Source organism: Denticeps clupeoides, chromosome 9 (assembly GCF_900700375.1).
Source record: "Denticeps clupeoides chromosome 9, fDenClu1.1, whole genome shotgun sequence".
NCBI lineage: Eukaryota > Metazoa > Chordata > Actinopteri > Clupeiformes > Denticipitidae > Denticeps > Denticeps clupeoides.
The window spans coordinates 5934677-5957596 of record NC_041715.1 but is presented as its reverse complement, the minus strand read 5'-3'; the positions used below and the strand labels follow the sequence as shown (position 1 = coordinate 5957596).

At 47.5% G+C, this 22920-nt stretch overlaps 3 protein-coding genes across 3 annotated transcripts; 1 reads left to right on the top strand and 2 right to left on the bottom strand.

Moving 5' to 3' along the window:
- The first annotated feature begins 9523 nt into the window (after positions 1 to 9523).
- On the top strand, positions 9524 to 11302 carry cdk5r2b (cyclin dependent kinase 5, regulatory subunit 2b (p39)). Its single transcript, XM_028991631.1, has one exon. It carries the CDS (start codon positions 9632 to 9634, stop codon positions 10460 to 10462), a length of 831 nt encoding a protein of 276 aa, XP_028847464.1. The 5' UTR covers positions 9524 to 9631; the 3' UTR covers positions 10463 to 11302.
- Positions 11303 to 16228: 4926 nt separating this feature from the next.
- Positions 16229 to 18031, bottom strand: fev (FEV transcription factor, ETS family member). The gene is made up of 3 exons (XM_028991750.1): positions 17966 to 18031; positions 17558 to 17629; positions 16229 to 17068 (listed from the first exon to the last, which is right to left on the bottom strand). Exons 1-3 carry the CDS (start codon positions 18012 to 18014, stop codon positions 16557 to 16559), a joined length of 633 nt encoding a protein of 210 aa, XP_028847583.1. The 5' UTR covers positions 18015 to 18031; the 3' UTR covers positions 16229 to 16556.
- Positions 18032 to 20413: 2382 nt separating this feature from the next.
- On the bottom strand, positions 20414 to 22158 carry cryba2b (crystallin, beta A2b). The gene is made up of 5 exons (XM_028991103.1): positions 22038 to 22158; positions 21652 to 21832; positions 21189 to 21330; positions 20741 to 20883; positions 20414 to 20635 (listed from the first exon to the last, which is right to left on the bottom strand). Exons 2-5 carry the CDS (start codon positions 21807 to 21809, stop codon positions 20488 to 20490), a joined length of 591 nt encoding a protein of 196 aa, XP_028846936.1. The 5' UTR covers positions 21810 to 21832; positions 22038 to 22158; the 3' UTR covers positions 20414 to 20487.
- Positions 22159 to 22920: the final 762 nt, after the last annotated feature.

Here is a 22920-nt window from a genome sequence, read left to right as displayed (position 1 = left end):
TGGCCTAATGAAATGCAGATGTTTAGAAGCATCAGGTGGCTGGTTGTTATACCAGTGCCGAATTATGAGAGTTTCCAGAGGCATACTTTTAAGTCTGACCATTTTTTTTTTATTATTTCAGGCACCGTCCTGTTTACAACACTCACTTAATTCACAGCATTCATTACCTGTCGCCAGGGGGACAGTGGTTAAGGAAGTGGCCCCGTAATCAGAAGGTTGCCGGTTTGAATCCTGAACCACCAAGGTGCCACTGAGCGAAGCACCGTCCCCACACGCTGCTCCCTGGGCGCCTATCATGGCTGCCCACTGCTCACTCAGGGTGATGGGTTAAAAGCAGAGGACACATTTTGTTGTGTCTCCGCGTGCTGTGCTGCAGTCTGTCACGGTCAAACACGTAACACTAATACATAAGTGTTTTCACAAAAGAGAGATGCAGAAAAGAGAAATTCACTGTGAATTCCGTTTCAGAAAATAGCAGTTATATGTGGACACAAGGCCAAATCGGACAGAAATTTTACCGTTTCAGAGAAAGAACGTTTCCGCGTGGACGGGCCTCAGTTTCAGAAAAATTTCTCTTCATACTTTTCCCCTTGGTTCCCATGATGCCCTTGTAAAGGGCGGAATATGTGGAAAAACTATGCACAAACAATCCCAGTTTGAGTGTGATTTATAAAGCATATAAGTGTGTGCACAATTTCATAAATCTGCCATTGTCTTTTGTTCGCACATACAGTTTTAGTGTGGGTTCTACACAAAGTTTTCTTAAAGAGACCCCAGACCTTTTCAAAGTGCCGTATCTAGGTGAGGATAACATGTTTTACATGGGTGGCCTAGCCGGTAAGGGAGCGGACTCGTAACCGAGGGGTTGTGGTTTCAAATACCAAACTGTCAATGTTCCTCTGAGGTGCCCAGAGCAAGGTGCCATCCTTGCTCACTAAGGGTGATGGGTTAAATGCAGAGGACACATTTCATTGTGTGCACTGTATTCTGTGCCTGTTTCGCATAACAATGACAAACAAAAACAATCACTTTCTGTCATCTTTAAGTGGATTCATCACCAGTGCACAGTATCCACAAGGTGCATGGTGTAAAACATTTACATTTACATTTATCAGACGCCCTTATCCAGAGCGACTTACAATCAGTAGTTACAGGGACAGTCTCCCCGGAGCAACTTAGGGTTAAGTGTCTTGCTCAGGGACACAGTGGTAGTAAGTGGGATTTGAACTTGGGTCTTCTGGTTCATAGGCGAGTGTCTTACCCACTAGGCTACTACCACAGGTAAACTGCCAGATTACCTGTGGACGAGTCAGTGCTGATCAGTAAGACCATTATAGTGAGCCGAATGTTGGTTGTGGTCTTGACACTGCCCTTGCATGTCAATGCTTTCTATGTGATGCTTTATTTCAGTAAGCTGTGGTCAACAATTATATCCTGCTCAAGCAAAAAAGGAAAAGGATTTCCTCTTCCTCAAACAAAACTTCAACTATGTTTATACTGTGTGAATTTGTGAAGTAATTTACATATATTTTTGCATAGTATAAATATAGACAGAAATTTAGCATAACTTGCCCAGTCACTCCCATTTATCAAATGGCCAAGAGATAATGCCATGCAAATAAACAGGACCTTCTAGCAACCGGTGAATTAGCTGGATTCTATTAGTTTATTAGTAGCACAGTGAAATTTGTTTATTTCTCTTGAATTTTCACATACAGGCTTTGTTCACGCTGCAAGCATCCAACTATGTAATGAAGGTTGTAATGCTAATGTAGGCAGCAGCTATGCTCTGTGCTATGCTATTGTCCTGAACAATATTGCCAACCACATCCATAGGGCCCAAGCCATTTTAATGCACTTTGGAGGCTCTCACTGCTGAAGAACCCTACATGAGTCTAAACCAGGTCCAAATCCAGGGCTTTCTATTTGAGACATATTCATATGTGTACATTACCTAGTTTGACACCAACTAATTAATATTTTAAGAGATACATGAAAAATGTTAAATGAAATGTACAGAAGGTAAACAATCAGTATTTTTGTAAACATGCATTATAGTAGGTGACATAGTATTAATATGGGCATATAAGACTAGTGCTATGTGCTAAGTGTTGCTAACTGTATGCCACCACTTGGGAGAAAAAAATCTCTGCGGAAAAAACTAACTACCCCGCGTCTTGAACACATCACTTCCTCATAAACCCACTTTCAAAATGTCACATACACAAACATACACTAGCAAACAAGCCAACATTCAGCACACATCAAGTGCCAGTTTGAAATATGTGTCCATGGTTTCCATGTATATACTACATGGTGCTTCATACAATGAACTGATAATTGGATGAGTTTCCATTTTAATGTGTTCCTTTTATAGCATTCTGTTTACGGATTAATATTTATTGGTTATCCTCTATGTACATAATCAGTTGTTCTCGGGACCCCAGGCACTTGCCCTGATTCTTCCAACCTGGTTGCAACTAATAATAAAGTGTAGTGATTGTCATTGTGATACACAGCACACACAACAAAATGTGTCCATCACCCTTGGTGAGCAGTGTGTGGAGACGGTACTTGGCTAAGTGGCACCTCAATTTCTTTCCCAGGTAGAATAACAGTGACCAGACCCAGACAGTGACCATAGATATAAGCAGCACTTACAGCAGTGGGATCCAGATGCTGCATTTTTGCCCAGTGAACCAAGCCTGGCCGAGTCCAAGTTCCATTTGGTCTTGGAATTATAACAATGCGTGTGCAATGTGGGTCAAATTGACTTGATTGCAAGCCTAGATAGTAATCAAGCCTGCAGTTCCACTACTATTCTTTATTTATTTTTTGCCTGTGCACGAGGTCTGACAAGAATTTAGACAAATCTGCCCACACACATGAGAATTCCCCACTTTGGGTTAGCACTAAACATGCCACATACTCGCCATTGGGCCTCTGATACAGGTGTGCATGCTGTCACACGCTTTGCACGGTGTCCCACGCCATGGGCCAGCTCATTAATAATCTGTGAAGCCCATGTTCCTCCCTGCCCGACTGCAGCCAGCACTCTGTTTTTTTGGGTGTTTTTTTGTCAAAAATAGCGAATTTATTTGGAAATGTCTCTGTCATTGCTTATGGGAACGTGTGTGCAAGGCAAGTGTTTGAAGCGATACCGTGGAAACAAGCGATGTTTGGGGCTGATAGGGCGCTCCCCTTTAATTGTGGCGAATGGGTTTCAGATGTTCCTTGCTGGCCCAAGCTCCCTCGTCATGTCTTATAAAACCACTTGAAGGGACGGCCCGATGGAGCATGATAACAGCCCAGAGAGGGAGGCCTGGTGCGCCAGCTAAATGGTCCTCTGGGCATCTCTGAAATAACAACATCAACACGTACAGTAGCGCTAAGGTCTGTCCGCACGTTTTTAATGGGGATTTGGAAAAAAAAAAAAAACAATTACCAGACATTTAACGCAGACAGCCAAATGACAGGCTTTCGGTGGTTTAAAACATTCGATTTGGATGTGGCTGGGGTTTTATTGCCCGTGTTAGGGTACATTTCCCTTTGTGGAATATGTGCTGGCGGCGCGATATTGAAATGCGGTGATGACATTGGCATTTATTTGCTGGAATGATGGCTGTCAAATGGGACTCGCTTCACAAAGAGAGCTTTCATATCTCGACATATGGTAATACTAAGCCCGTGGCCAGCAGTATTTGGTATCCTGTGTTGCCCTCTGTTGGACGATTAAGCAGCATTGTGACAGCCAAGTGGCCTGGAGAGCGTGGGGACAAGCAAATTTCTTATTGCATTGAAAATATTGGGGTTTCCTAGCTCTAACTCATGATAATTTCATCCAAAATTATCATATTTTATGCAAATTAGCGTATTTAACTGTGACATAAACCTGGTCAGCCTATTTGAATAAACACCCTAAAAAACAGCAGAGGCCCGACTGTAGACAATTCACAAACTGTCACTGTCGCTTAAAAACTGACCACTCCACAACCACCACAGACTCTTCGTCCTGGATTTGTACGCATTTATACATCCTTTCCAACATTTTACACATCTACCTCATCCCTTTAAACTCTTTTATTCTTCTTAACAATATTAATATCTAATCCTGTGTTGTTTATAGAATGTCATTTTTGCATTGGACTGTTTCAGCCTTCTATGGACTTCCTGGATGATCCTTTATTAGTCCCACAAGTGGGAAATATTGCTGGGTTGATAATAAAACACCCATGAATCTTGTTTGGCACCGGATGAAGTTTGCAGTTGACATTGTCCCCCTTCCCAATAAAAAAACAGTCATTATTTTAACCACTAGAGGAGGCAAGCTCTTCTTTGTGGCTTTTTTTTCCCTTCTATTTAATATGACAGGTCATAGTGCTGCGATGTAGTGGGGATGGGATGACATCATCCCCAGCATGGAGCCGAGCTCCGCCGGTCCTTTTCAGCATGTGCTGTTGATGTTGGACCAGGTGTCTGGAGCGAAGAGCGGCACGGGGAACAAGGGCCCTCTCACAGCCTCCCAGGCATCGGGGGTGGCTCGGCAGAGGAGTGGTGGGAGAGCGCAGCTCCTACAACCACCTGTCGATAGGAACGCTTCGGCCCCTCCGCTCGGCTTCGCAGCTGGGAGATGAATCCGGATCCGAGCTTTTGTTGCTCCCGCCATTCATCTTGCGGCGAAGTTACTTCTGTGTCAAGGCCACATACAGCACAGGCATGTTATCTCAGTAAATTCCAGAGTTATGAGTGGATATTGCCTGTTAAGAACGTAAGGTCGAAACATCAAGTGCTTCCTAACACATTAGATGAACCTTAGCTGAACCTGTTACTGACACAGACTAACAGACACACAGAAAAAAAAACAACATCTTCAAGTTCAAAAGCAGTAAAATATGGTCATGGTGTGAAGGAATCTTCCCACTGTGCATCGGCACATGAAATCGGCCTCGCCCTGTCACTCACTCATGTCATGAAAGGGTAGAGGAGCTTCCCAGCGATGGACGAGCAGAACTGCGGAGACGGTTTCCCAGACAAGCGAGAGGAAGATGGGTTTATTTTGGGAGGCGAGGGAGAGGCCGCCCCATCAGGCCCGGGGACAATGACAACGGGAGTTGTGTGTAATGTATTTATCTGCTCGGCCCTCGTCTTTCATCGGCCGCCGTTCTTAAATGTAATCAGGGCCCTGTCTGTTGATCCTGGCCGCAACCGGATCTTCAGCATGGCCTTGTCTCAGGAACGTCCACTGATAGAGACCAGTCAAAGCGAGCAGATGCAGCTGCTGGGGCCGGCAGACAATGGCGCCCCCTGCTGTACAACATGCCTAGAGCGCTGAAGATTTCTCGGCAAGTTGTCACTCCTCTGTCCTTTTTCTCATGTGGGTGACAAAAAAATGACAGCTGGCGCCCAGGAATACCGTTTTTGTGACACAAGCGTTGTGTCCTCGCTACAGAATCTGGAAGCTGGAAGTGTTCGCGGGGGGACCGGGCGAGGGTCTCACTCCAAGCCCAGTCAAAGGCCCTATTTAGTGGCTACCTCTGTATATACATGCTCAGCCTGAGCCATTGACCACATTTCTTCAGCCGTTCTTGGCACGTGTCACTTTAATCGAAGAAGAATAGACGAATAGACAGCAGTGTGGTGAAGAGGAATGAAGAGGGCAGAAAAAAAATGTCCGCACCATTCCAAATGGATTCTTTAAATGTTTCCACGACTGCACCATGTCTTGGTTCACTACTTTATTTGAGGGAGCTGGGTGATGGGGATGAACCTTCCCTCATTCCCTCATGGGCAGTGGTGGGCTAGCGGTTAAGGAAGCGGCCCCGTAATCAGAAGGTGCCACTGAGGTGCCACTGAGCAAAGCACCGTCCCCACACACTGCTCCCCGGGCGCCTGTCATGGCTGCCCACTGCTCACTCAGGGTGATGGGTTAAATGCAGAGGTCAAATTTCACTGTGTGAAGTGTGTGCTGTGCTGCTGTGTATCACATGTGACAATCACTTTACTTCATTCAAATCAGACACAAAACTCGTGTGGCGAAAATGGAATTGGCTGGTTTGTTAAATCAATTGAAACAATGTAACAAATTAATTAATCGCGATTCATCCTTAATCACTTAACCCGCAATAAACACCTCTGGCCAACGTGTCTGCATTTGGGAAAGTTGCATAAAGTTATTTTTAATGCTCCATGATTCAAAAGTTCATTATTCATTAACTTTATTCGGCGAACCCAGAATCCCATTCTGCGGCAGATGACGTCACCCCATTCAGGGTGAATGGGACGCACCCCCGTCGACTCCTTTGGCATGTACGTCACTGTAAAAATGTTAAATATTATAGCAAGCACACAATTAATAAACAATTGCAAATTAATCACAACTAGTCATGAGTAATTGTGTACAAACTGTGCAAAATGACACTCGTGGACCTCCTTCCCTGTAAGGATAATTGCACATATTAGTTCTGAATCTCTGTTCTAGAGATTTCCCGTCCCCTTTTACGTTTGACGCAAGCTGCAGCAGTAGACGTCCCAGGTCCGACAGTCCCGGATAAACACAGACAAGTCCCTAAATATAGCATATAGTGTGCACGCTGGCCACCTCCATTCCCAGACTGCCTTGCTTTTTAGGCAGCCTGCTTTGATCATCGGCGGGCACACTGGAGTTTGTCGAACAAGGATGCACCTAATTCCGCTCGAGCGCTAGAACATTCTGCTGGGTTTTTTTTGTTGTTGTTTGATCTCCGCTTCAAACCAGACGAGCGTGCAAACAGGAACGCTCCACAAAACCCCATTTTCTCAAACAGGAGAGGAGGCCAAGGTCAAGGGTCCACCTATGACCTTGATCTCTTCTTGATCTCAACACCCACCAATTTTTTTTTTTTTCCCCCATCAAAAAGAAGACAAGGAAGGGCCACATTTCTCCGCGCCGGTGTTGTCAGGAGTCCTCCGACCACTCAACAGCCCCTCGTTGTTTCAAAAGGCCGGGCGAAAATCGCTGAATGCTCCGTCTGTGATGTGTTTCCCCGCGTCGGGCTCCACTCTGTGTTGTCTTATCTGCCCCGTGTTCCACAGCTGCGCCCGGGCTCCCGCGAGGAGCCGCGGTCCCCGCGGCCGCCCACCTGCTCCTGGACGCGCCGCTAAGCCCCCGCTGAAGGGCCTGACGGACAAGGCCTCGATAAGGAGCGCAACACGATCCCTTTGTTTGCGTTTGATGTGACCCACAACAAAGGGGAGGCAAGATTCTCTCACACTGCCGTCCCCGGGGGCGCACAGGGCCGGCATCTGCGACACCCGAAGCCCTCGCGCGCCGAAGACAAAAACCCAGCCGCTCATCACGACAAACGGGAAGTAGCTCTGCGGCACATGTATGCAAACGGCCAAGTCAGTGACCCCGAAGAACATTCGGTGGTTGTGTCTGAACCAACGTCCATGTGGTTTCACTGAAACAGGCCAAATGTGCAGCACATGCCACCCAGCCTGCGGAACCCGCGTATCCCGACGCCCCCCCCTACACCCACCATGAGCCCCATTCATTCTCTAAGTGCAGACAAATTGTGTAAATAGCTGTCCTTAATATGAAGAGCCTTTTTCCTGTCTGGACAGCTGCGGAGGCAGAACCGCTATTCGTTCTGATGTTGCACAGTTGGCAGCGGCAGGCCGGCTGAAAGGAGGATTCTGTCATGACTCGGAATATTACCCCTCGCGGGGTGTAGGGTGTCACTACCTCTGGCCTGGGGTTATTAAATATTAGCCTGCGGTGGTGAGGGTTCGTGCTGACAGGGGAGATCATCAGCTCGCCGAACAACAGGATGATTCAGTTCTGGGGGAGGTTCTGGCTGAGTGGCTGTCGCGTACTGCCACCTGCTGTTCGTACTGGGTACTGACACATCAATAATCTTCCATGTTTAATGGTTTATTTTATTTATTTATTTGCTTTTTATTTAATTAAAAACATTCATTAATAATAACCAGATTACCTAATACATAAATATTCCTTTTTAAACATAAAATATTTTTCAGTAAATTTCCTACTGCATATAATTATAGATACATATGTCATTATAGAAATTATAGAAAGATTTTTTTCACAGTAATTTTTTTTAATTGTGCCTAAACTTTAGTTGTGGGCTTTTTTAAAAATGTTTTGTTTTTTTATTGTGCCATACCGCACAAGGACCACATGGTGGAGGTATGTTCTAGCTGATGACTGTTGGCGTAGCAGTTTTTTAACCTTTAGGCCTGAAAGATCTGAATTCCTGAATTAAATATTTCGGATTTTATCTGTAACACAAAGCCGGACATAACACTGAAACAGAGCTTCCTGTGACGTAATCTTGGTGTTGTTTAGTCGTGCTGGTGGTGCATCTGTGCTCCTAATTTTCACGCGTGAGTCACATTTCAGCCATCAGATGCACGATGCACTTCCACTGGCATCAGACCTCCAGCCCGCCCCCCTCTGACAGAGCAGCCGCCTTCACCCGGTAATGAGCAGCTTCAGAAGGCTGCGTAGGGCCGGGCTCGGCCCCCGCCGGGCCTCAGACTCCCTTCCGTCCCTCCCTCGCAGTGCATGTTGACCCGTGTGCCGGAGATCACATCCAGGCTGGCAACAGTAATCACTGTTAGTCACCCCCATCGGGGTCCATTAGCCCAGCATGAAGCTGTCTGGTTTGTAACATGTTGAAGGTAATTATAGCCACGCCGACAGCTTGTGAGTGACACTTCAGCCTAGATGAAAACGCTGCATGTTGCTTTTTTTTATTTTATTTTAAATTGTTTAGTGTTTAACTCGTAACAAAAACGCATCCGTTTTTGAAACGTTGGACAAAAGCTTGTGCATAGGCCCCTGCAGGTCTGACCTGACGCTATATCAGGCCAGGTTATGTTCCGAGCACGTTAAGCGGCAGTCACATAACAAGTGGTTTCTCTGCCAGGCCCGGGCTGTCCTGCCACCTAATGGGATTGGACAGGCTGATGACACCGTGGCCGGGTGAGCTCGCCAGTCATCTGAACATTGGATTTGAAGGTTTTTCTGCAAGTGAACCGAAAAACAGCAAAAAAAAAAAAAAAAACTATATCAATATACAGGTGTGTGTGTGTTCTGTAGGCATAGCTCATTCATGATGGGCCAGAATGTGAAATATATGCTCAAAAGTACAGATATGGGTTAAAAAAAAAATCTTTAATTCAAAGAATCTACCAATTAATTTCAGACCCGAACAAATATTGACCTTTCAAATGCAGATTCTGGACATCTTGGCAAAATTTGCAGATTCGAATGGGTTTTGAAAAGCACTGAATATAGTTAAGGTTTCCCTTTTAACATTTCTTTGTATACTGATAATTGCGTCCGAGAAATACATAGATGTGGGAAATAAATGAATGTCTGCATTCAGAGGGATTCGTTTTTCTTAATCCCCGGAAGTACAGACGCGTTTAAATATTCCTCCATTCTTAGCCTCCTCGTTCTAAAAAAAAACCCGTATAGCGCCTTATAATAGATCTGGCTTCCTATTGGCCCGTCCTCCTGCCAATCCGGGCGGGGCTGGCCGATGCCTCGGGTCCGAGCGGGCGCGGAGTTTGTTGGAGCTGGAAATGGGACTCTGAAGCGGGCCCGCCGTGGTGCGCTGCAGACATGGGGACCGTGCTCTCCATCTCCCCGACCTCCAGGAAGGGGACGATCGTGGTGGACGGTCCGGTCGAGAAGGTCCTGAAGAAGCCGTCGATCCTGGAGACGGCCATCTCCCTCAAGCGACTGGTCACCGTGTCGGCGAGGAAGAAGAGCGCCAAGAAGGTGAACCCGAACCCGAACCCGAACCCGGCGCCGACCCAGAATGGCGAGAACCTCAAGAAGCCCCAGGAACAGAACGCCTCGCTGGCCGTGCCGGTCCCGGCGGCGCCGACCCGCGACTCTCCGCGCGTCGTCGCCGTGCAGAAGCAGGCGAGCACCGTGTCCCTGGCGTCCCCGCGGCGCGTCCTCGTCCAGGCGTCCACGGGCGAGCTGCTGCGCTGCCTCGGCGAGTTCGTGTGCCGCCGCTGCTACCGACTCAAGGAGCTCAGTCCGAACGAGGTGGTCGTGTGGTTCCGCAACGTGGACCGGACCCTGCTGCTGCAGGGCTGGCAGGACCAGGGCTTCATCACCCCGGCCAGCCTGGTCTTCGTCTACCTGCTGTGCCGCGACGCGGTCACGGACGCCGTGGGCGACCGCTGCGAGCTCCACGGCGTCTTCCTGACGTGCCTGTACCTGGCCTACTCGTACATGGGCAACGAGATCTCGTACCCGCTCAAGCCCTTCATCGTGGAGGGCAACAAGGAGACCTTCTGGGAGCTGTCGCTGGGCGTGATCGACAGGCTGAGCGGCCAGATGATGCAGATCAACATGGACCCACACTTCTTCACCGAGGTCTTCCAGGAGCTCAAGGGCGAGGGCGAGGGCGAGGGCAGGGGACCGGAGGTGGACCGCTGAGGGCCACAGAACATCTGCTTTTTATACTAAACCAATAGCTAGATTACATACGTTACATATTTAAGCTATTATTAGTTAATTAATAAGAACTTATTAATTACATATTACGTGTCGTATTTTTTTGTCTTAAAAAGAAAATTAAAGCTGTTATTAGTTGTATAATAGTTGGGCCGGGGATAAATTAGTGCAGAGTGCATGATGAATGTATTTAATTTTTTTTTTTATTATTATTATTTTGTCCTCATTATTAATGTCAGTATTGTTACCTGGGGGTCGCAGGACCGGAACTGTCCAGGGTGCTGGGCGCTTTAATCTCCCTGCTGGAAACGCGTGCCAACAAGTGTCGTTTTTATTAGCTCAATATATGTCATATTTATTGAAACAGATGTACATAATTATAAATATATAGACCTGCACTCTCCGAAGCGGAGGTGCAGATTAGTTTTGGATAAATAGTCTCATTCAAGTGCAATTTGGTCCTTTTGAAGGAAACAGTATGTGTGTGTGTGTGTGTATACACAGATACTGTTTCCTGGTGATTTCACACACACACACACACATATATATATATACACACTGTAGTTTAGTTTTTTTGTTTTTTGAGTATGTATATGTTGAGATGATGTACCTATTTGTCTTAAATCACTGTATTAGGCATAGGGACCGGGGCAGCGCTTGCCTGTTTGTAGGTCCGTTTGTCCCTCTCATTAAACCTGGGTATTCAGTGTTTGGAGCGAGATTCCGGCCGGTCCCCGTGAAGCCTGTTTCAATGTGACCGCGTGTACTGAAAAGAAGGGGAACGTCACCAAAACGTCAATAAAACGAGATACTTGAAGCGAAGTGCATGTGCCGCCTGCGTTCTTGAGTGAAGTTATGGCGCCCGCTGGCCCTGGTGCTGGAGGCCCTCGCCACGCCAGGTCTTCACCGGACCCCCGCAGGTTGTCTGACAGGGTTCGTTAGGTACGGTTACCGAGCTGCTGCATCTTCCAGGAGACGGGGGGCTGAACGGGCGCCTCGGAATTGGTGAATAAGAGCGATCTTCCACTTGATTGGACGGAATTTGCTGCAGTCTAACGGAGCCGCGTTCGGCGAAGGCTGCCGAGCGGGTCAGGGGGATGTACTAATCCACGTCCTGCTTTCGCATCCTCCTCCTCCTCCTCCTCTTGTCTCTATAGTAACCGGAGGATCGTTGAACCGGAGTAGACAGCACTGCAGTCTGTGCATTCGTTCTGCGCACAGGAGCTTTATCAGGACCCTGCGTTCACCGTAACATCTCGAAGGTTCACACTGGCGATAAGGTCACGACCCTGTGGTGCCCAAGAAATTCTTTGACACTCAGAGCCTGATGAACTCCGGTTTTGTCAACCAGAGGAATGAAACCCATTGATGGAGAATAGTGGTCATCAGACTGTCCTCCACATCGAGGAACTTTGTTTGGCAGGACAGTGTAGTTGCAGCCAACCGTAAATTTCACTCATGTTTAGCAAAGTCAAAAAGAAAAAAGGACGAGGCAGGAATGATCGTCCAGATCTCTCTACCAAGAGGGACGCATTGTCCTTCACGACTGAGGTGAGGCGGACTGCAACTGACCTCAACTCTTCCTCAACGGGAAGAGAAAAAAACGAATATGAATGACAATGTAAATGGACGCTACCATGGAGTGACCCGGTGTCACCTCCAGCAGAATGCCACTAATGGCTGTGGTGTGATCCTCCGGGGATTTCGGGTCACGGCGTTAACCTAATTCTAATCCGCTCGCCGACTACCTACTGCATGGCGGCGAAGAAGAGGCGAGAGGAACCCTCTTTTATTGCATAACACCACGCCGTCAAGTGAAGAAGTGGGGTGGGGGGATTATTCCACTTTTCTCTCGGTGGGAAGCCTAATCTGGCAACGGGATTACTGCAGCAAGTGCTCCTGCCCTAATATTAGTCCCTCAGTCCCTGCTATATGTGGCCGGCTTAACCCGCGTGTCTCAGGTAAGAAATCAAAAGCGCATTGTGGGCGGCGGCTGACGGGGGGGATTTTTCCCCTGCTTACCCACGGATGGGTACCGCGCTTTCTCAGGTAATAAGCGCTTTCTAAAAGGTAATAAGCGCTGAGAGGCCCATGAGGAGCTATACGGCTAATACGGATATAGGCAACGGCCCCTCCTTCTGGGGCTGGTTCAGAGGATGCTATTTTCACCACATCAAGCTCTGACATTGCACTTCCGCTCCTGTTTCTAACTACATTTACGTTTTACAGCATTTACCAGACCCCCTAATCCAGAGCGCCTTCAAATCAATAGTGACAGTCCCCCCATGGAGACACTCAGGGTTAAGTGTCTTGCTCAGGGACACAGTGGTAGTAAGTGGGGTTTGAACCTGGGCCTTCTGGTTCACAGGCGAGTGTGTTCCCCTACCACCCATTTACATTCTTTCATGGTATTTTATAGGTGCACTTATAAACCTGCGATGTTTATAACCCTCGAATGTAAGAAGCTGACGTAAGAAAAGAAAAGAGTCTTACACACGCAGCTCAACGTCTGCAGAGGGATGGCCTCATGCAGGCCGTCCACGTTTCCCCGATTCCCCTGGTCTGAATTTCGACCGTGCAGATTTGGCCTCCTTCAGCACCGCACGGCGTTATGTAGGCCGCCGCGGCCCCCCCAACAGGATGTCAGAATGCAAGGGCACGAAGAAAGGGGGCCAGTGGGGTCCGTGGGAATATATTTAGACGCCGCTGACCGGGTGCTTCTCCCCGCCAGTCTGAGAGACACTTTCAGAACAACGGGGCCCTCTGGAGAGGCTGCGCCCGCGACGTGGGCCACTTTCGAGCAGCGCCCCACATCCGCAGCGGTGGGCGCGGCAAAGTCACCTCCATCTGACCCGCTTTATTTAAGCCTGCCACACTTCCTGCGTATTTTTTTAAGGAGATTATTTCTGGAGTTGCTGTGACAGTGGGCTGTATTGTCTAAGGATTTTTTTTTTTTTCTTGTTTCACGCCACAACATTAATACCTTTGAGCCTGCGCATGTACCCAAACATTGTGACACGAATAAAGAACTCTTGGCAAAACGCCTCCTCAATTTGCACAGAAGGTGACAATTAATCCCGACCTATTACGAGCCACCAAAATGCAATGTGAAAAGACTATGAACTCCGGCCTGTTCTATATTAACACAACTTAATTTAATTTAAGCATCTTAAAACACAAAGATGTGAGGCCCCTGACGCCTCTGCTTCGGTCTAACATCCAGCCTGTGACGGTTACGCAACGCGAGCGATGAAGACTTGTGCTTAGTGCAGATAATGTGCGGATTAACTCCCAGGTCGTTGTATTCGCGGGTCCGGGGACTGGTTTTAACCTGGCTCACGTCCACCGACCCCCATTGAACGCGCCCGCCCCTTCGCGCCCGTCTGAAAAGGCCACTGGGACCGGAATCGCACATTACGGACTGTGCACGTTACTGATCGCTTGGGAACCGCCGCTCATTTGGGTTCCCTGGTTTCAACGAGTGTGACTTTCTGTTGAAGGCGCCGCCGCAGAGTCCCTCCCCCCTCCACGCCAGGACAGAGAGCTGGACTTGAAATGCATCCAGAGTGTGAGTGCAGCCTGGTCCCCGCTGGGTCCCTTTTTCATTCATATGCACGTCACACAGCGTCTCGGCCTGCATGTTGTTAGCCAGACCGCAGGCTCTGGAAGAGAGGGCCTGTTGTAGGGGGGCACTTCAGAAATGCGAACGCCAGCCATCGACTTGTTCACGTCTCTTCGTCCGAAACGTGGAATGGAGAGCGTTTTCATGCGGATTTTGCGCTGTGTGGCGCCATCGTGTGGCCAGTGTTTTTAATGCACCTTCTTCTGGACAGAAACGTTTATCTGTGTAAACGACAGCTAAACCAATACCTGACGTCCAAAGTTCAAGTCATAATTCACCCTGATATCTTACACCATGAAAATTCTATATTTAATGTGTATCCATCATTGTGAATATCCAGGAAAAAATTGCATTTTGTTAATGCACAAAACAAGTTGTGATTTTGCTGTACTCATCCATGAACTACCTATGGACGTTCCTGCCATTCGGGACAAATGCTGAGAGACTTGACAAAGAGTCTCTAAAGAATGTATATAAGTTGAAGGCCACCTGCATGCAGAGCAAGCACACAAACAGTAAACCAGCCAGTAACAAAAACGATGAGTTCACGCCCCTCCCGTCCACTGGCTTCAATCATTCACTTTCTCTTGCTCAATCAGCCGAGCAAGAGGTCTCCTAGCAGGTAAGGAAGCAGATCTTATTGCTGCCCACTGGTCAGTAAGGGTCACATTTCATCATTTACACCGAATGTCTCCACATTCCCTCTCAGTGGGGTCAAAAAATGATTCATTAAGTTAACTTCAATTAATCAATTATTGAATTATGCTATTTGAAACTAAGGCAGGCAAATAGAAGGGTCCTATTTAGAGAAGGGTCCTATTTGCCTGTCTTAGTTTCAAATCGCATAATTCAATAGGTTTCACAATTGAATTAAGTTAACCCAACAAATAATGTTTTTGAGTGTGCACCCATTGCCTATGAAAAATGGACGATATAAAGTTGGCGATATAAAAAATTACGTTTTATAAAGTTCATGGACTATTTTGAATAACAAATATAAATATTTGTTTATTTTGTGATAATCTAACTGCCTGTGTGTATATTGTGTATATTGTCTTTCTTATGTATTTCTTATGTATTAGTGCACCTGCAATATATTTCTATGGGCATAGTGTGTGTGTGTGTGTGTGTGTGTGTGTGTGCGCGTGTGCGTGTGTGTGTGTGTGTGTGTGTGTGTGTGTGTGTGTGTGTGTATCAAAATATATTTCACTGCATGTCCTACCATGTATGAAGGTGTGATTGACAAATAAAATCGGAATCGGAATCAGTTCTACAGCCCACCTGTAGGGGCGCTAGACACATAGGTTTACATAAGTTTACCCGGGTTTCACCTGGTGGGGGGTAAAGACAACGCATCAGTGGTCCCAGCCCTCCAGAAATATACGCGAATTGAACATAGTGGAACATTATGATTGATTAGGCAATTACGGGGTCACGGTGCCACTGAGGTCCCCTTGATCAAAGCACCGTCCCCACACACTGCTCCCCGGGCGCCTGTCATGGCTGCCGACTGCTCACCAAAGGTGATGGTTGAAAGCAGAGGACACATTTCGGTGTGTCGCAATGACAATATTGACACTTTCTATTTATAGAAATATATAAGGAGCAGTGTGTGGGGACGGTGGTTTGATCAAGGGGACATCAGTGGCACCTTGGCGGATCGGGATTCGAACCGGTATTAATGCACCTGCACTTTACCTTAACCGCTAGGCCACCACTGCCCCAATCAATTCAACCAGTTAATGCATATTAATTAGCAAACTAACTACACATTATTACCATAAACCAGATAAAAGGAACATTTAATGCGCATTTAAGATGGATGCAAGAGCGCGTTCAGCGGATAGATGAAACACACACACACACACACACACAAGTGAAATGAATACACGAGTCCCAACAATGAAATATTTACGCGTATTTCTTGGTTTTACATTTGAGTTTATTCACAGGACTGTAACTTTTCACCGACGTCGCACATCTACATTTTATACATATTTAAGAAACAGACGACAATATAAAAAAATGGCTCGACATGTTGGAAACATTTACAGACTTTTAAAACAGAATTATTCAGTCACGGTTAACAAAAATCTAAATCAAAAGCACGGGAGACGTTACGAAGGTTTTTTTTTTTTTTTTTTTTTTGTAATATTATAAATAGCCAAACGATTTGTGCCGTCAAAATGTCACATTAAATGTCATTTCGAATATTCCCAAATTCGGGTGAGAAAAATGATCCATGAGATGGCGCCACGCCGCCGTCCACGTGTTATTTTTTTTACTTTTCACAAAAATCTAACGATGCGCACAATGTCGACCCTTCATTTAAACATGCGCGTGTTTTTTCTCCCTGTGCGATTTACACGAGATGACGGTTGTGACGTTGCGGTCGCGCTACTGAAACGTTTGTCGAACGTTGCCGGTGGAGACGTCACCGCGTAACGGTCTCCGTCAGTTGTACGGGCCGCCGCCGTTAGCAGCCAGGCCGCTGACGCAGCCCACGTAGGGCGCGGGCGGCTGCAGGCCGTGGCCGTGGTACAGGGCGGGCGCGGAGCCCGGCCAGTACGGGAACCCGGCGGGCGCCACGGCCGGCGCCACCAGGTTGAGTTTGGAGATGCCCGGGAACGGGAGGGGCGCGAAGTTGCCCTGGAACTTGTAGAGCGCCTGCTCCGTGGTCGTGGGCTGGCACACCTGCGCGAGCCCGTGGAAGTCGAACTTGTAGGCGTAGCGCTTGCCGTGCACCTTGGTCATGATGTTCTTGTCGTAGTAGTAGCGCAACGCGCGGCTCAGCTTGTCGTAGTTCATGTTGGGCTTGCTCTTCCGCTCGCCCCAGCGGCGCGCCACCTCGTCCGGGTCGGTGAGCTTGAACTCGCCGTGGGCGCCCTCCCACGCGATGCACGAGGCGTTGGAGGCGTCGGCCAGCAGCTCCAGGAGGAACTGCCACAGCTGGATCTGGCCGCTGCCTGCGAGGGCGTTACTGCTTATTACTGCTCATGGCGGGTTAATGTGTACAATTATTAATAATAATAATAACATATTACATAATCAGAAAAGAGATTTATATTTAGAACGTGTACGGTTATTAAAACACACACACATATATGTATATATATCTTTTTTTTAATAATCGTACACGTTATAAGCATATATCTCGTTTCTGATTATGTAAAATATATTTTTTTATAATCGTACACGTTATAAGTATAAATCTCATTTCTGAGACTTCTTATATATGTATTATTATTACATAATCAGAAAAGAGATTTATACTTTAATTAAAAAAGGGGCAAAAAGTAATTATTGTAACTCTGCCTATATTAAATATGTGATCATCACAAATATGTATGTTATTTAAATAATATTTACATATTAAATATTACATTTTACATTTTGCTTTTTTTTTTTTTTTCATACCCGTGAATATTTCCATAACGCGCGTCCACGCGTCTTACCTTTCTGCACCGCCGCGTTGATCGGGTTCCATGACGGACTTTTGCTTTCTTTCAACAGACTGTCTGTAGGATCTGAGCAGACATGGGACGGGAATTATAAAAAATGAAAATGCGCCACGGAAGGTTACGCGTATGAATTTATGTATTTCTTTTTTCTTTTTTTTTTCTCTCTCTCTCGTCCTGGTTAAATGTCGCAGGTGGGTCCCCGCGTCTCGCCGCCCTCCCCCCCTCCCTTCCTCCCTTCCTCCCTCCGTCCCTCCCCTCCCCAGGACGGAGACCCCCAGAAGCGGAGCCAGGAAGCGCGTCCAGGAAAAGGGATTTCCGATCCCCGGGTAGAAAAAGCGCGGCGCGACCGTCCGCCGGCGACGCGCGACAACCCCCGTCGCCGCCGCGCCGAGACCGACGTACCTGGCAGATACATGTTAAACACGAGCTTCCCTCCGCCGTCCTGTCGCATTGTGCCCGCCCGTCCCCCGCGACGGGGTCGCCTTTCATTTTTATTAAAACTTTATCTCGAACCCGGGATCTGGCGCGGGCGCGCGACAGGCTGGAGTTTCCAGGCAACTGTCGCCGGTCCCATCTCGGGGACAATATTCAGACGGCAATTTCCTCTGGTGCATTGCTTTAATTAAAAGAGCAATTTACCTCTGTCATCCCTCCCCCGGTCTCCACAATAAAAAAAAAAGGTCTTATCGCTCCGCCATCGGGCTTTAATAAAGTTTCGGCGTTAAGATCGGAGTTTCTATGGAGAAGTGAAGTGTTTGACATGGAAACCGGTTCAGATCCGCGCTCCCCCGGTTTTTTTTTTCCGCCGTTTTACCTCTCGGCAAACAGAACAGAATATTTACCCGGAGGCGGCCGGCAAACAGGGACATTTCGTGCCGAGCCCGGCGACGCGATCGAGCCATAATAATAAAAAATAAGAAGAAGAAAAAAAAAAAAAGACAATAAAACATAAACCAGTCGAATCGTGCGTCGGGCGTCTCAACGACAGAACGAAACCAAGTCCAGGTGTCACAAGAGAAAATAAAGCACTTTATTTAACAGAAATTAACAGAAATCAACAATGTGCACCGTAAATGTACATTTGTGTATTCAATATTAAAATAGCACAGAACTTGTGGGGTTAGGAATACGAAGAAAAAAAAAAAGTATATTTATATATATTTGTGTATAATCCACGTCGGGAAGAAATAATCGGGGCTCCAGCGCGGTGCATCATGGGTAAAGGCCTCCGGCCTCCCAGACTTGCTTTAGCTGCCTGAGTCTTTTAAACAGCGCGCAGGCAACTTAAAACAAGCCCCGAAAACCGGGTACGAGTTACGATGGCGTTTCATAAAAAATAAAAACTCCAAACGTGGTGGTCATGGCGCATGCCGTCAAAAAAAAAAAAATGACACAGCGTTCTGCATATTTCAGTCTTAGAATAAAATAAAAAAAAAGACAAATCCGTTAGCGCTCAGCCCGTTCTTGTTCTCGCGTTGCACGCTGGGACGCCGTGCCTCGAAATAACAGCAGCAGCGACGAATTGACCCCTGAAGCATCTGATGCGACGTTTTGATTATTACGAAGGGACCCTGAGAGGCCGACTCACCTCCTCCCACGAGCTTTTCTCGGAACGGAAGCTACGTTCTGCGGCAGAACCCGCGCGCGTCTCGCACTTTTAATCGGCGGGGCCGGCGGCGTGTGTTTGAGAAAGGTGTGTGTGCGGTTGAACATTCATCAAAAGATCCTGGACTGGGTGTGGGTGCCTGGGTGCCCGGGTGCTACGTGGATGCTTGCAGCGCGACAAACAAACGAGGACGCGGATTCCCAGCAGGATCTCCGTCCGATTAGAATAAAACCGTCCACGGCAGGACAAACACGCGTGGCGCACGGGTATCTTTTCCGAACGAATACGATTCAGGATGATGAAAAAAAAAATGAATCAAAAATACGATCAGGCCCGACCACGTGGTTCCACGAAGACATGAATGTGCATAAATCCACGTGTCCATATTTCTGTGGATATGAATATGGGCACATGTGCCTGACGCCGTGCATCAACCATAATAGATTTATTTGAAATGTTGCAACAACAAAAAAAATCAACATTTGTAGAAATATTTAATGTTTCACCATATTATAAATTCTTACTGTGTTAATTTAATGAACGAAGGGTTGTTTTTTTTTCATTTTTTGTGTGTGTATGGTTCCTTGTTTTCTAGATAGGATGTAAACATGCTTCGCCTTAAATCTATTTCCACATAAAACATGGCGGTTGCCTGCTTTGCCTTAACAGCAATGCTTTTCTATCCCTGAAATTAGCAAAAAATGAAATTACGAAAAAATTCATGCTACAATTTCATTGTAGGGACCAGCAGAATGTTCCTGTGAGCACAGTAGGTTCTCGCATAGACACAAATGCAAAAAAAACAAAAAAACACATAGACACACTAAAGATGAATGTCATGCCTGCTTATCTGTCATAAGAATTATTTCTAGTGTGCAGGGATGATGTCACATAACTGAGCCCCTGCCGGGTGAAAATGATGCGGTGATGGTGGCGCCGTGGCTCGCCAGGCTTTGTAGATTGCGTGGTGCCCAGCACAACACTGCAACAACAGATCACCGAAGAAGCACCGGCACGGGTCAGTTCCTGCTTGTGCTTTTATTAGGAAGAAATTACAGTCGGACAGGCAAACAGGCATACATGCTACTCTGACACAACAATTCCTCAGAATAAATATTCCTCTGCTATTTAAGGCACTTATGAAATAGATGGTCAGAACGATGGTCATTCCAAGCTGTCGCTTGTGTCCGAAACAAAAGACCAGCAGTCCACTAATATTAAAAGCAAGGAATTGCACTCTTTTCCATCGTTTGAATAAAGTCTTTATTGCCTATTTTTATACATGTCATGGCATGGTAAGTACATAATAGCTGGACTCTTAGTGCTGAATTCTGCGAATAGACTGGATCTGATTGGTGTGGGCCTGGGTGCTGTACTCGTTGTAGTTCCTGTACTCGCCTTGGTGTCTGTCCCTCTCCAGGATGTACTGGTATCCACGGTAACCGGGGAACTGATAGGCGACCCAGCTGCAGGCGAAATTGAAAAAAGAAATTGCACTCTGCTGAAAGGGAATTTCTGCCGTTTTGGCCAGTGTCGTTCTGAACGTACGTGTTTGGGGCGGGGTAACTTACGCTCCAGAATTGATTTTAATTGAGGGAACCTCCTTGCTACACCAGCCCATGGCCTGCAGGGAGGGGTAGTCGTCACACATCTCGAACTTGCGTCCCTGGAAGTCCTCACAGTCGTACAGCGTCACTTTGCTGTCGCTGTGGTTCTGCCAAGTAAAAAAATTCAGCACCAGTCACGATATATATATCCGCCGCGCTAACGTTATCGGGCAAAGAGATAAAAAAACGCAAATCAACGCGCTGACAGTCGCCCAGGTTCAAGACAGCCTTTGTTTTCAGTGTGCCAGATGGGTGTGGTTTATCATCTTGGCATCTCTTCAGGAGAACGGTTGCATCAGACAGCCTGAATCGAGTGTAGAGAAGGCGCGGCGAAGACGTCTGCTGGGGGCTGGAACGCCCCGCGCTCGGACTGTGCGATTCTAGGCACGGAGAGGCTCCGAGAGGAACTTACTGCGCACTTGACGGGTCTGAAGGAGAGCATGTGCTCGGTTCTGTAACTGCTGTTCCCGCTCCAGGCCTCGTATCTGGGATAGTCGCCCTTCTCCAGGATGAACTGCTGGCCCTGGAACTCGGGATACTCGTAGCCTACCCAGCTGGGAGGGGGGGGGGTCAAAGTGAATAAGGAAACCGGTCACTCGCCGCCGCTCACGTCACACAATATCCCCCCCCCGTCACCTGTCACAATCCCAATAACTCTCCCGCCACCGATTCTGTGTCTTTCTCCGATGCACTTACTGCATTAGTAATATCATATCATCTAATTAGCCCAACTAACATACAAATATTAATAAATACAAAATAACGATATATGATATGATATCAACCAACTGGCTACATGTAAAGAGTAAGTGGTGATGAATTACAGCTAAATATTGGTGAGATGTGGGCGTGGCGTCCGTCTCGGTGAGACTTACGGGCCGTTCTCCACCTTGATGGAGCGAATCTTCTGGAAGCCCCGCTCCATGATGTTTGGGCACTCCAGCATGAACTCGCAGCGCTTGCCCTGGAAGTTCTCCTCTTCCCACACAGTGATCCTCCACTTGGCCATCTGCTCCATTTGTTGTGTGTTCATGGCTGCGCTCGTCACCGGGCTCCCTGCCAGCGGGGTACAAGAAGAGGGGATGAGTTCACTCGCGGCCCGGAGGTCGGCGGTGAAGAGCGTGGATCTGGGTTCCTGGACAGTGGGAGTAGCGTTTTTTTTTTTTTAACTCGCCCGGTGTGGTTTTGTGGTGTTTTGCACTCTTGTGCCGGCGTACAGGAACCAGATGCTCGCGGCGCTGCCAGGCGGGGTGGTACTCACGCAAGAGAGGACAGATCCAGTATAATCAATGCCGGCCAGCAGGCTTTCACCGCCGCTCTTTATAGTAGCCGGACCCGAGCTCCGTGCACAAAGCTGCCGGGGCCTGCACACTCAGCACGGCCCCCCCGGCTGAAAGGCCGCATTAGCCCGGGCCATTGTGGGGCCGCGCCCGGACCATTGTCGCGGCCGCAGAACCGCTGACTCATCAGAATTGGCCCTCAGTGGCCGGTGCCCGACCGCCAGCCGGCTACAATGGCAACACACTGACGTGACAGTTTGATTGGAAAGCGGGGATAATGGCGGCTTTTTGGGAGATTAGCCGCTGAGGCGGCCTGGCGTTGAGTGGACCCTCCGTCGGCAGGAGAGGACGGCCGCTGGGCTGGAAACACAGGCCCGGTGCGGGAGGCTGAACGGAGCCAACGCCGTCGGGAAAATGGAGGCCTCCTTTGCACTTTTTTTCTAAATTCGATATATATGCAGGGGAATCATTTTTTTTTAGACATTTGCCAACCGTGAACTAATGTATGAAATCCCGTCACTCCTCTGTGACAGGGGGACAAAAAAAACAAAAAAACCCACACAATTCAGATGAATTTTAAATAATGAATTGCAGACTTCACATAAAATTGTATATATTTTGAAATGATTGAAAACCGGAGTGCAAGAGCCTGATAGGTTCACTAAAACTAGAAAACGCCTAAAGATTTGTCTATTTGGTAGGATTTTGATGCAGAACCGAAATACATTAGAAAACATCTCATCAAACCTTTTTCAATTTCTAAAATTAGCAAAGGCAAACAGATGAATCGGTCACAATGGCGATTGGTCCTTTGTGCCTGGGCCATACCGTTCATTCCCTGAGTACATTTGTGTGTGTTTGCTG

Bases quoted from the DNA above. Each gene is read 5' to 3' on its own strand.
- cdk5r2b (XM_028991631.1), top strand. From the start codon at position 9,632: ATGGGGACCGTGCTCTCCATCTCCCCGACCTCCAGGAAGGGGACGATC.
- fev (XM_028991750.1), bottom strand. From the start codon at position 18,014: ATGCGACAGGACGGCGGAGGGAAGCTCGTGTTTAACATGTATCTGCCA. The intron at 17,630-17,965 runs GTACGTCGGTCT...ATGTCTGCTCAG, and splicing joins GTTTAACATGTATCTGCCAG to ATCCTACAGACAGTCTGTTG. The intron at 17,069-17,557 runs GTAAGACGCGTG...ACGCCCTCGCAG, and splicing joins CAACGCGGCGGTGCAGAAAG to GCAGCGGCCAGATCCAGCTG.
- cryba2b (XM_028991103.1), bottom strand. From the start codon at position 21,809: ATGAACACACAACAAATGGAGCAGATGGCCAAGTGGAGGATCACTGTG. The intron at 20,884-21,188 runs GTAAGTTCCTCT...TTTACTTGGCAG, and splicing joins TCAGACCCGTCAAGTGCGCA to AACCACAGCGACAGCAAAGT. The intron at 20,636-20,740 runs GTAAGTTACCCC...TTTCGCCTGCAG, and splicing joins ATTAAAATCAATTCTGGAGC to CTGGGTCGCCTATCAGTTCC.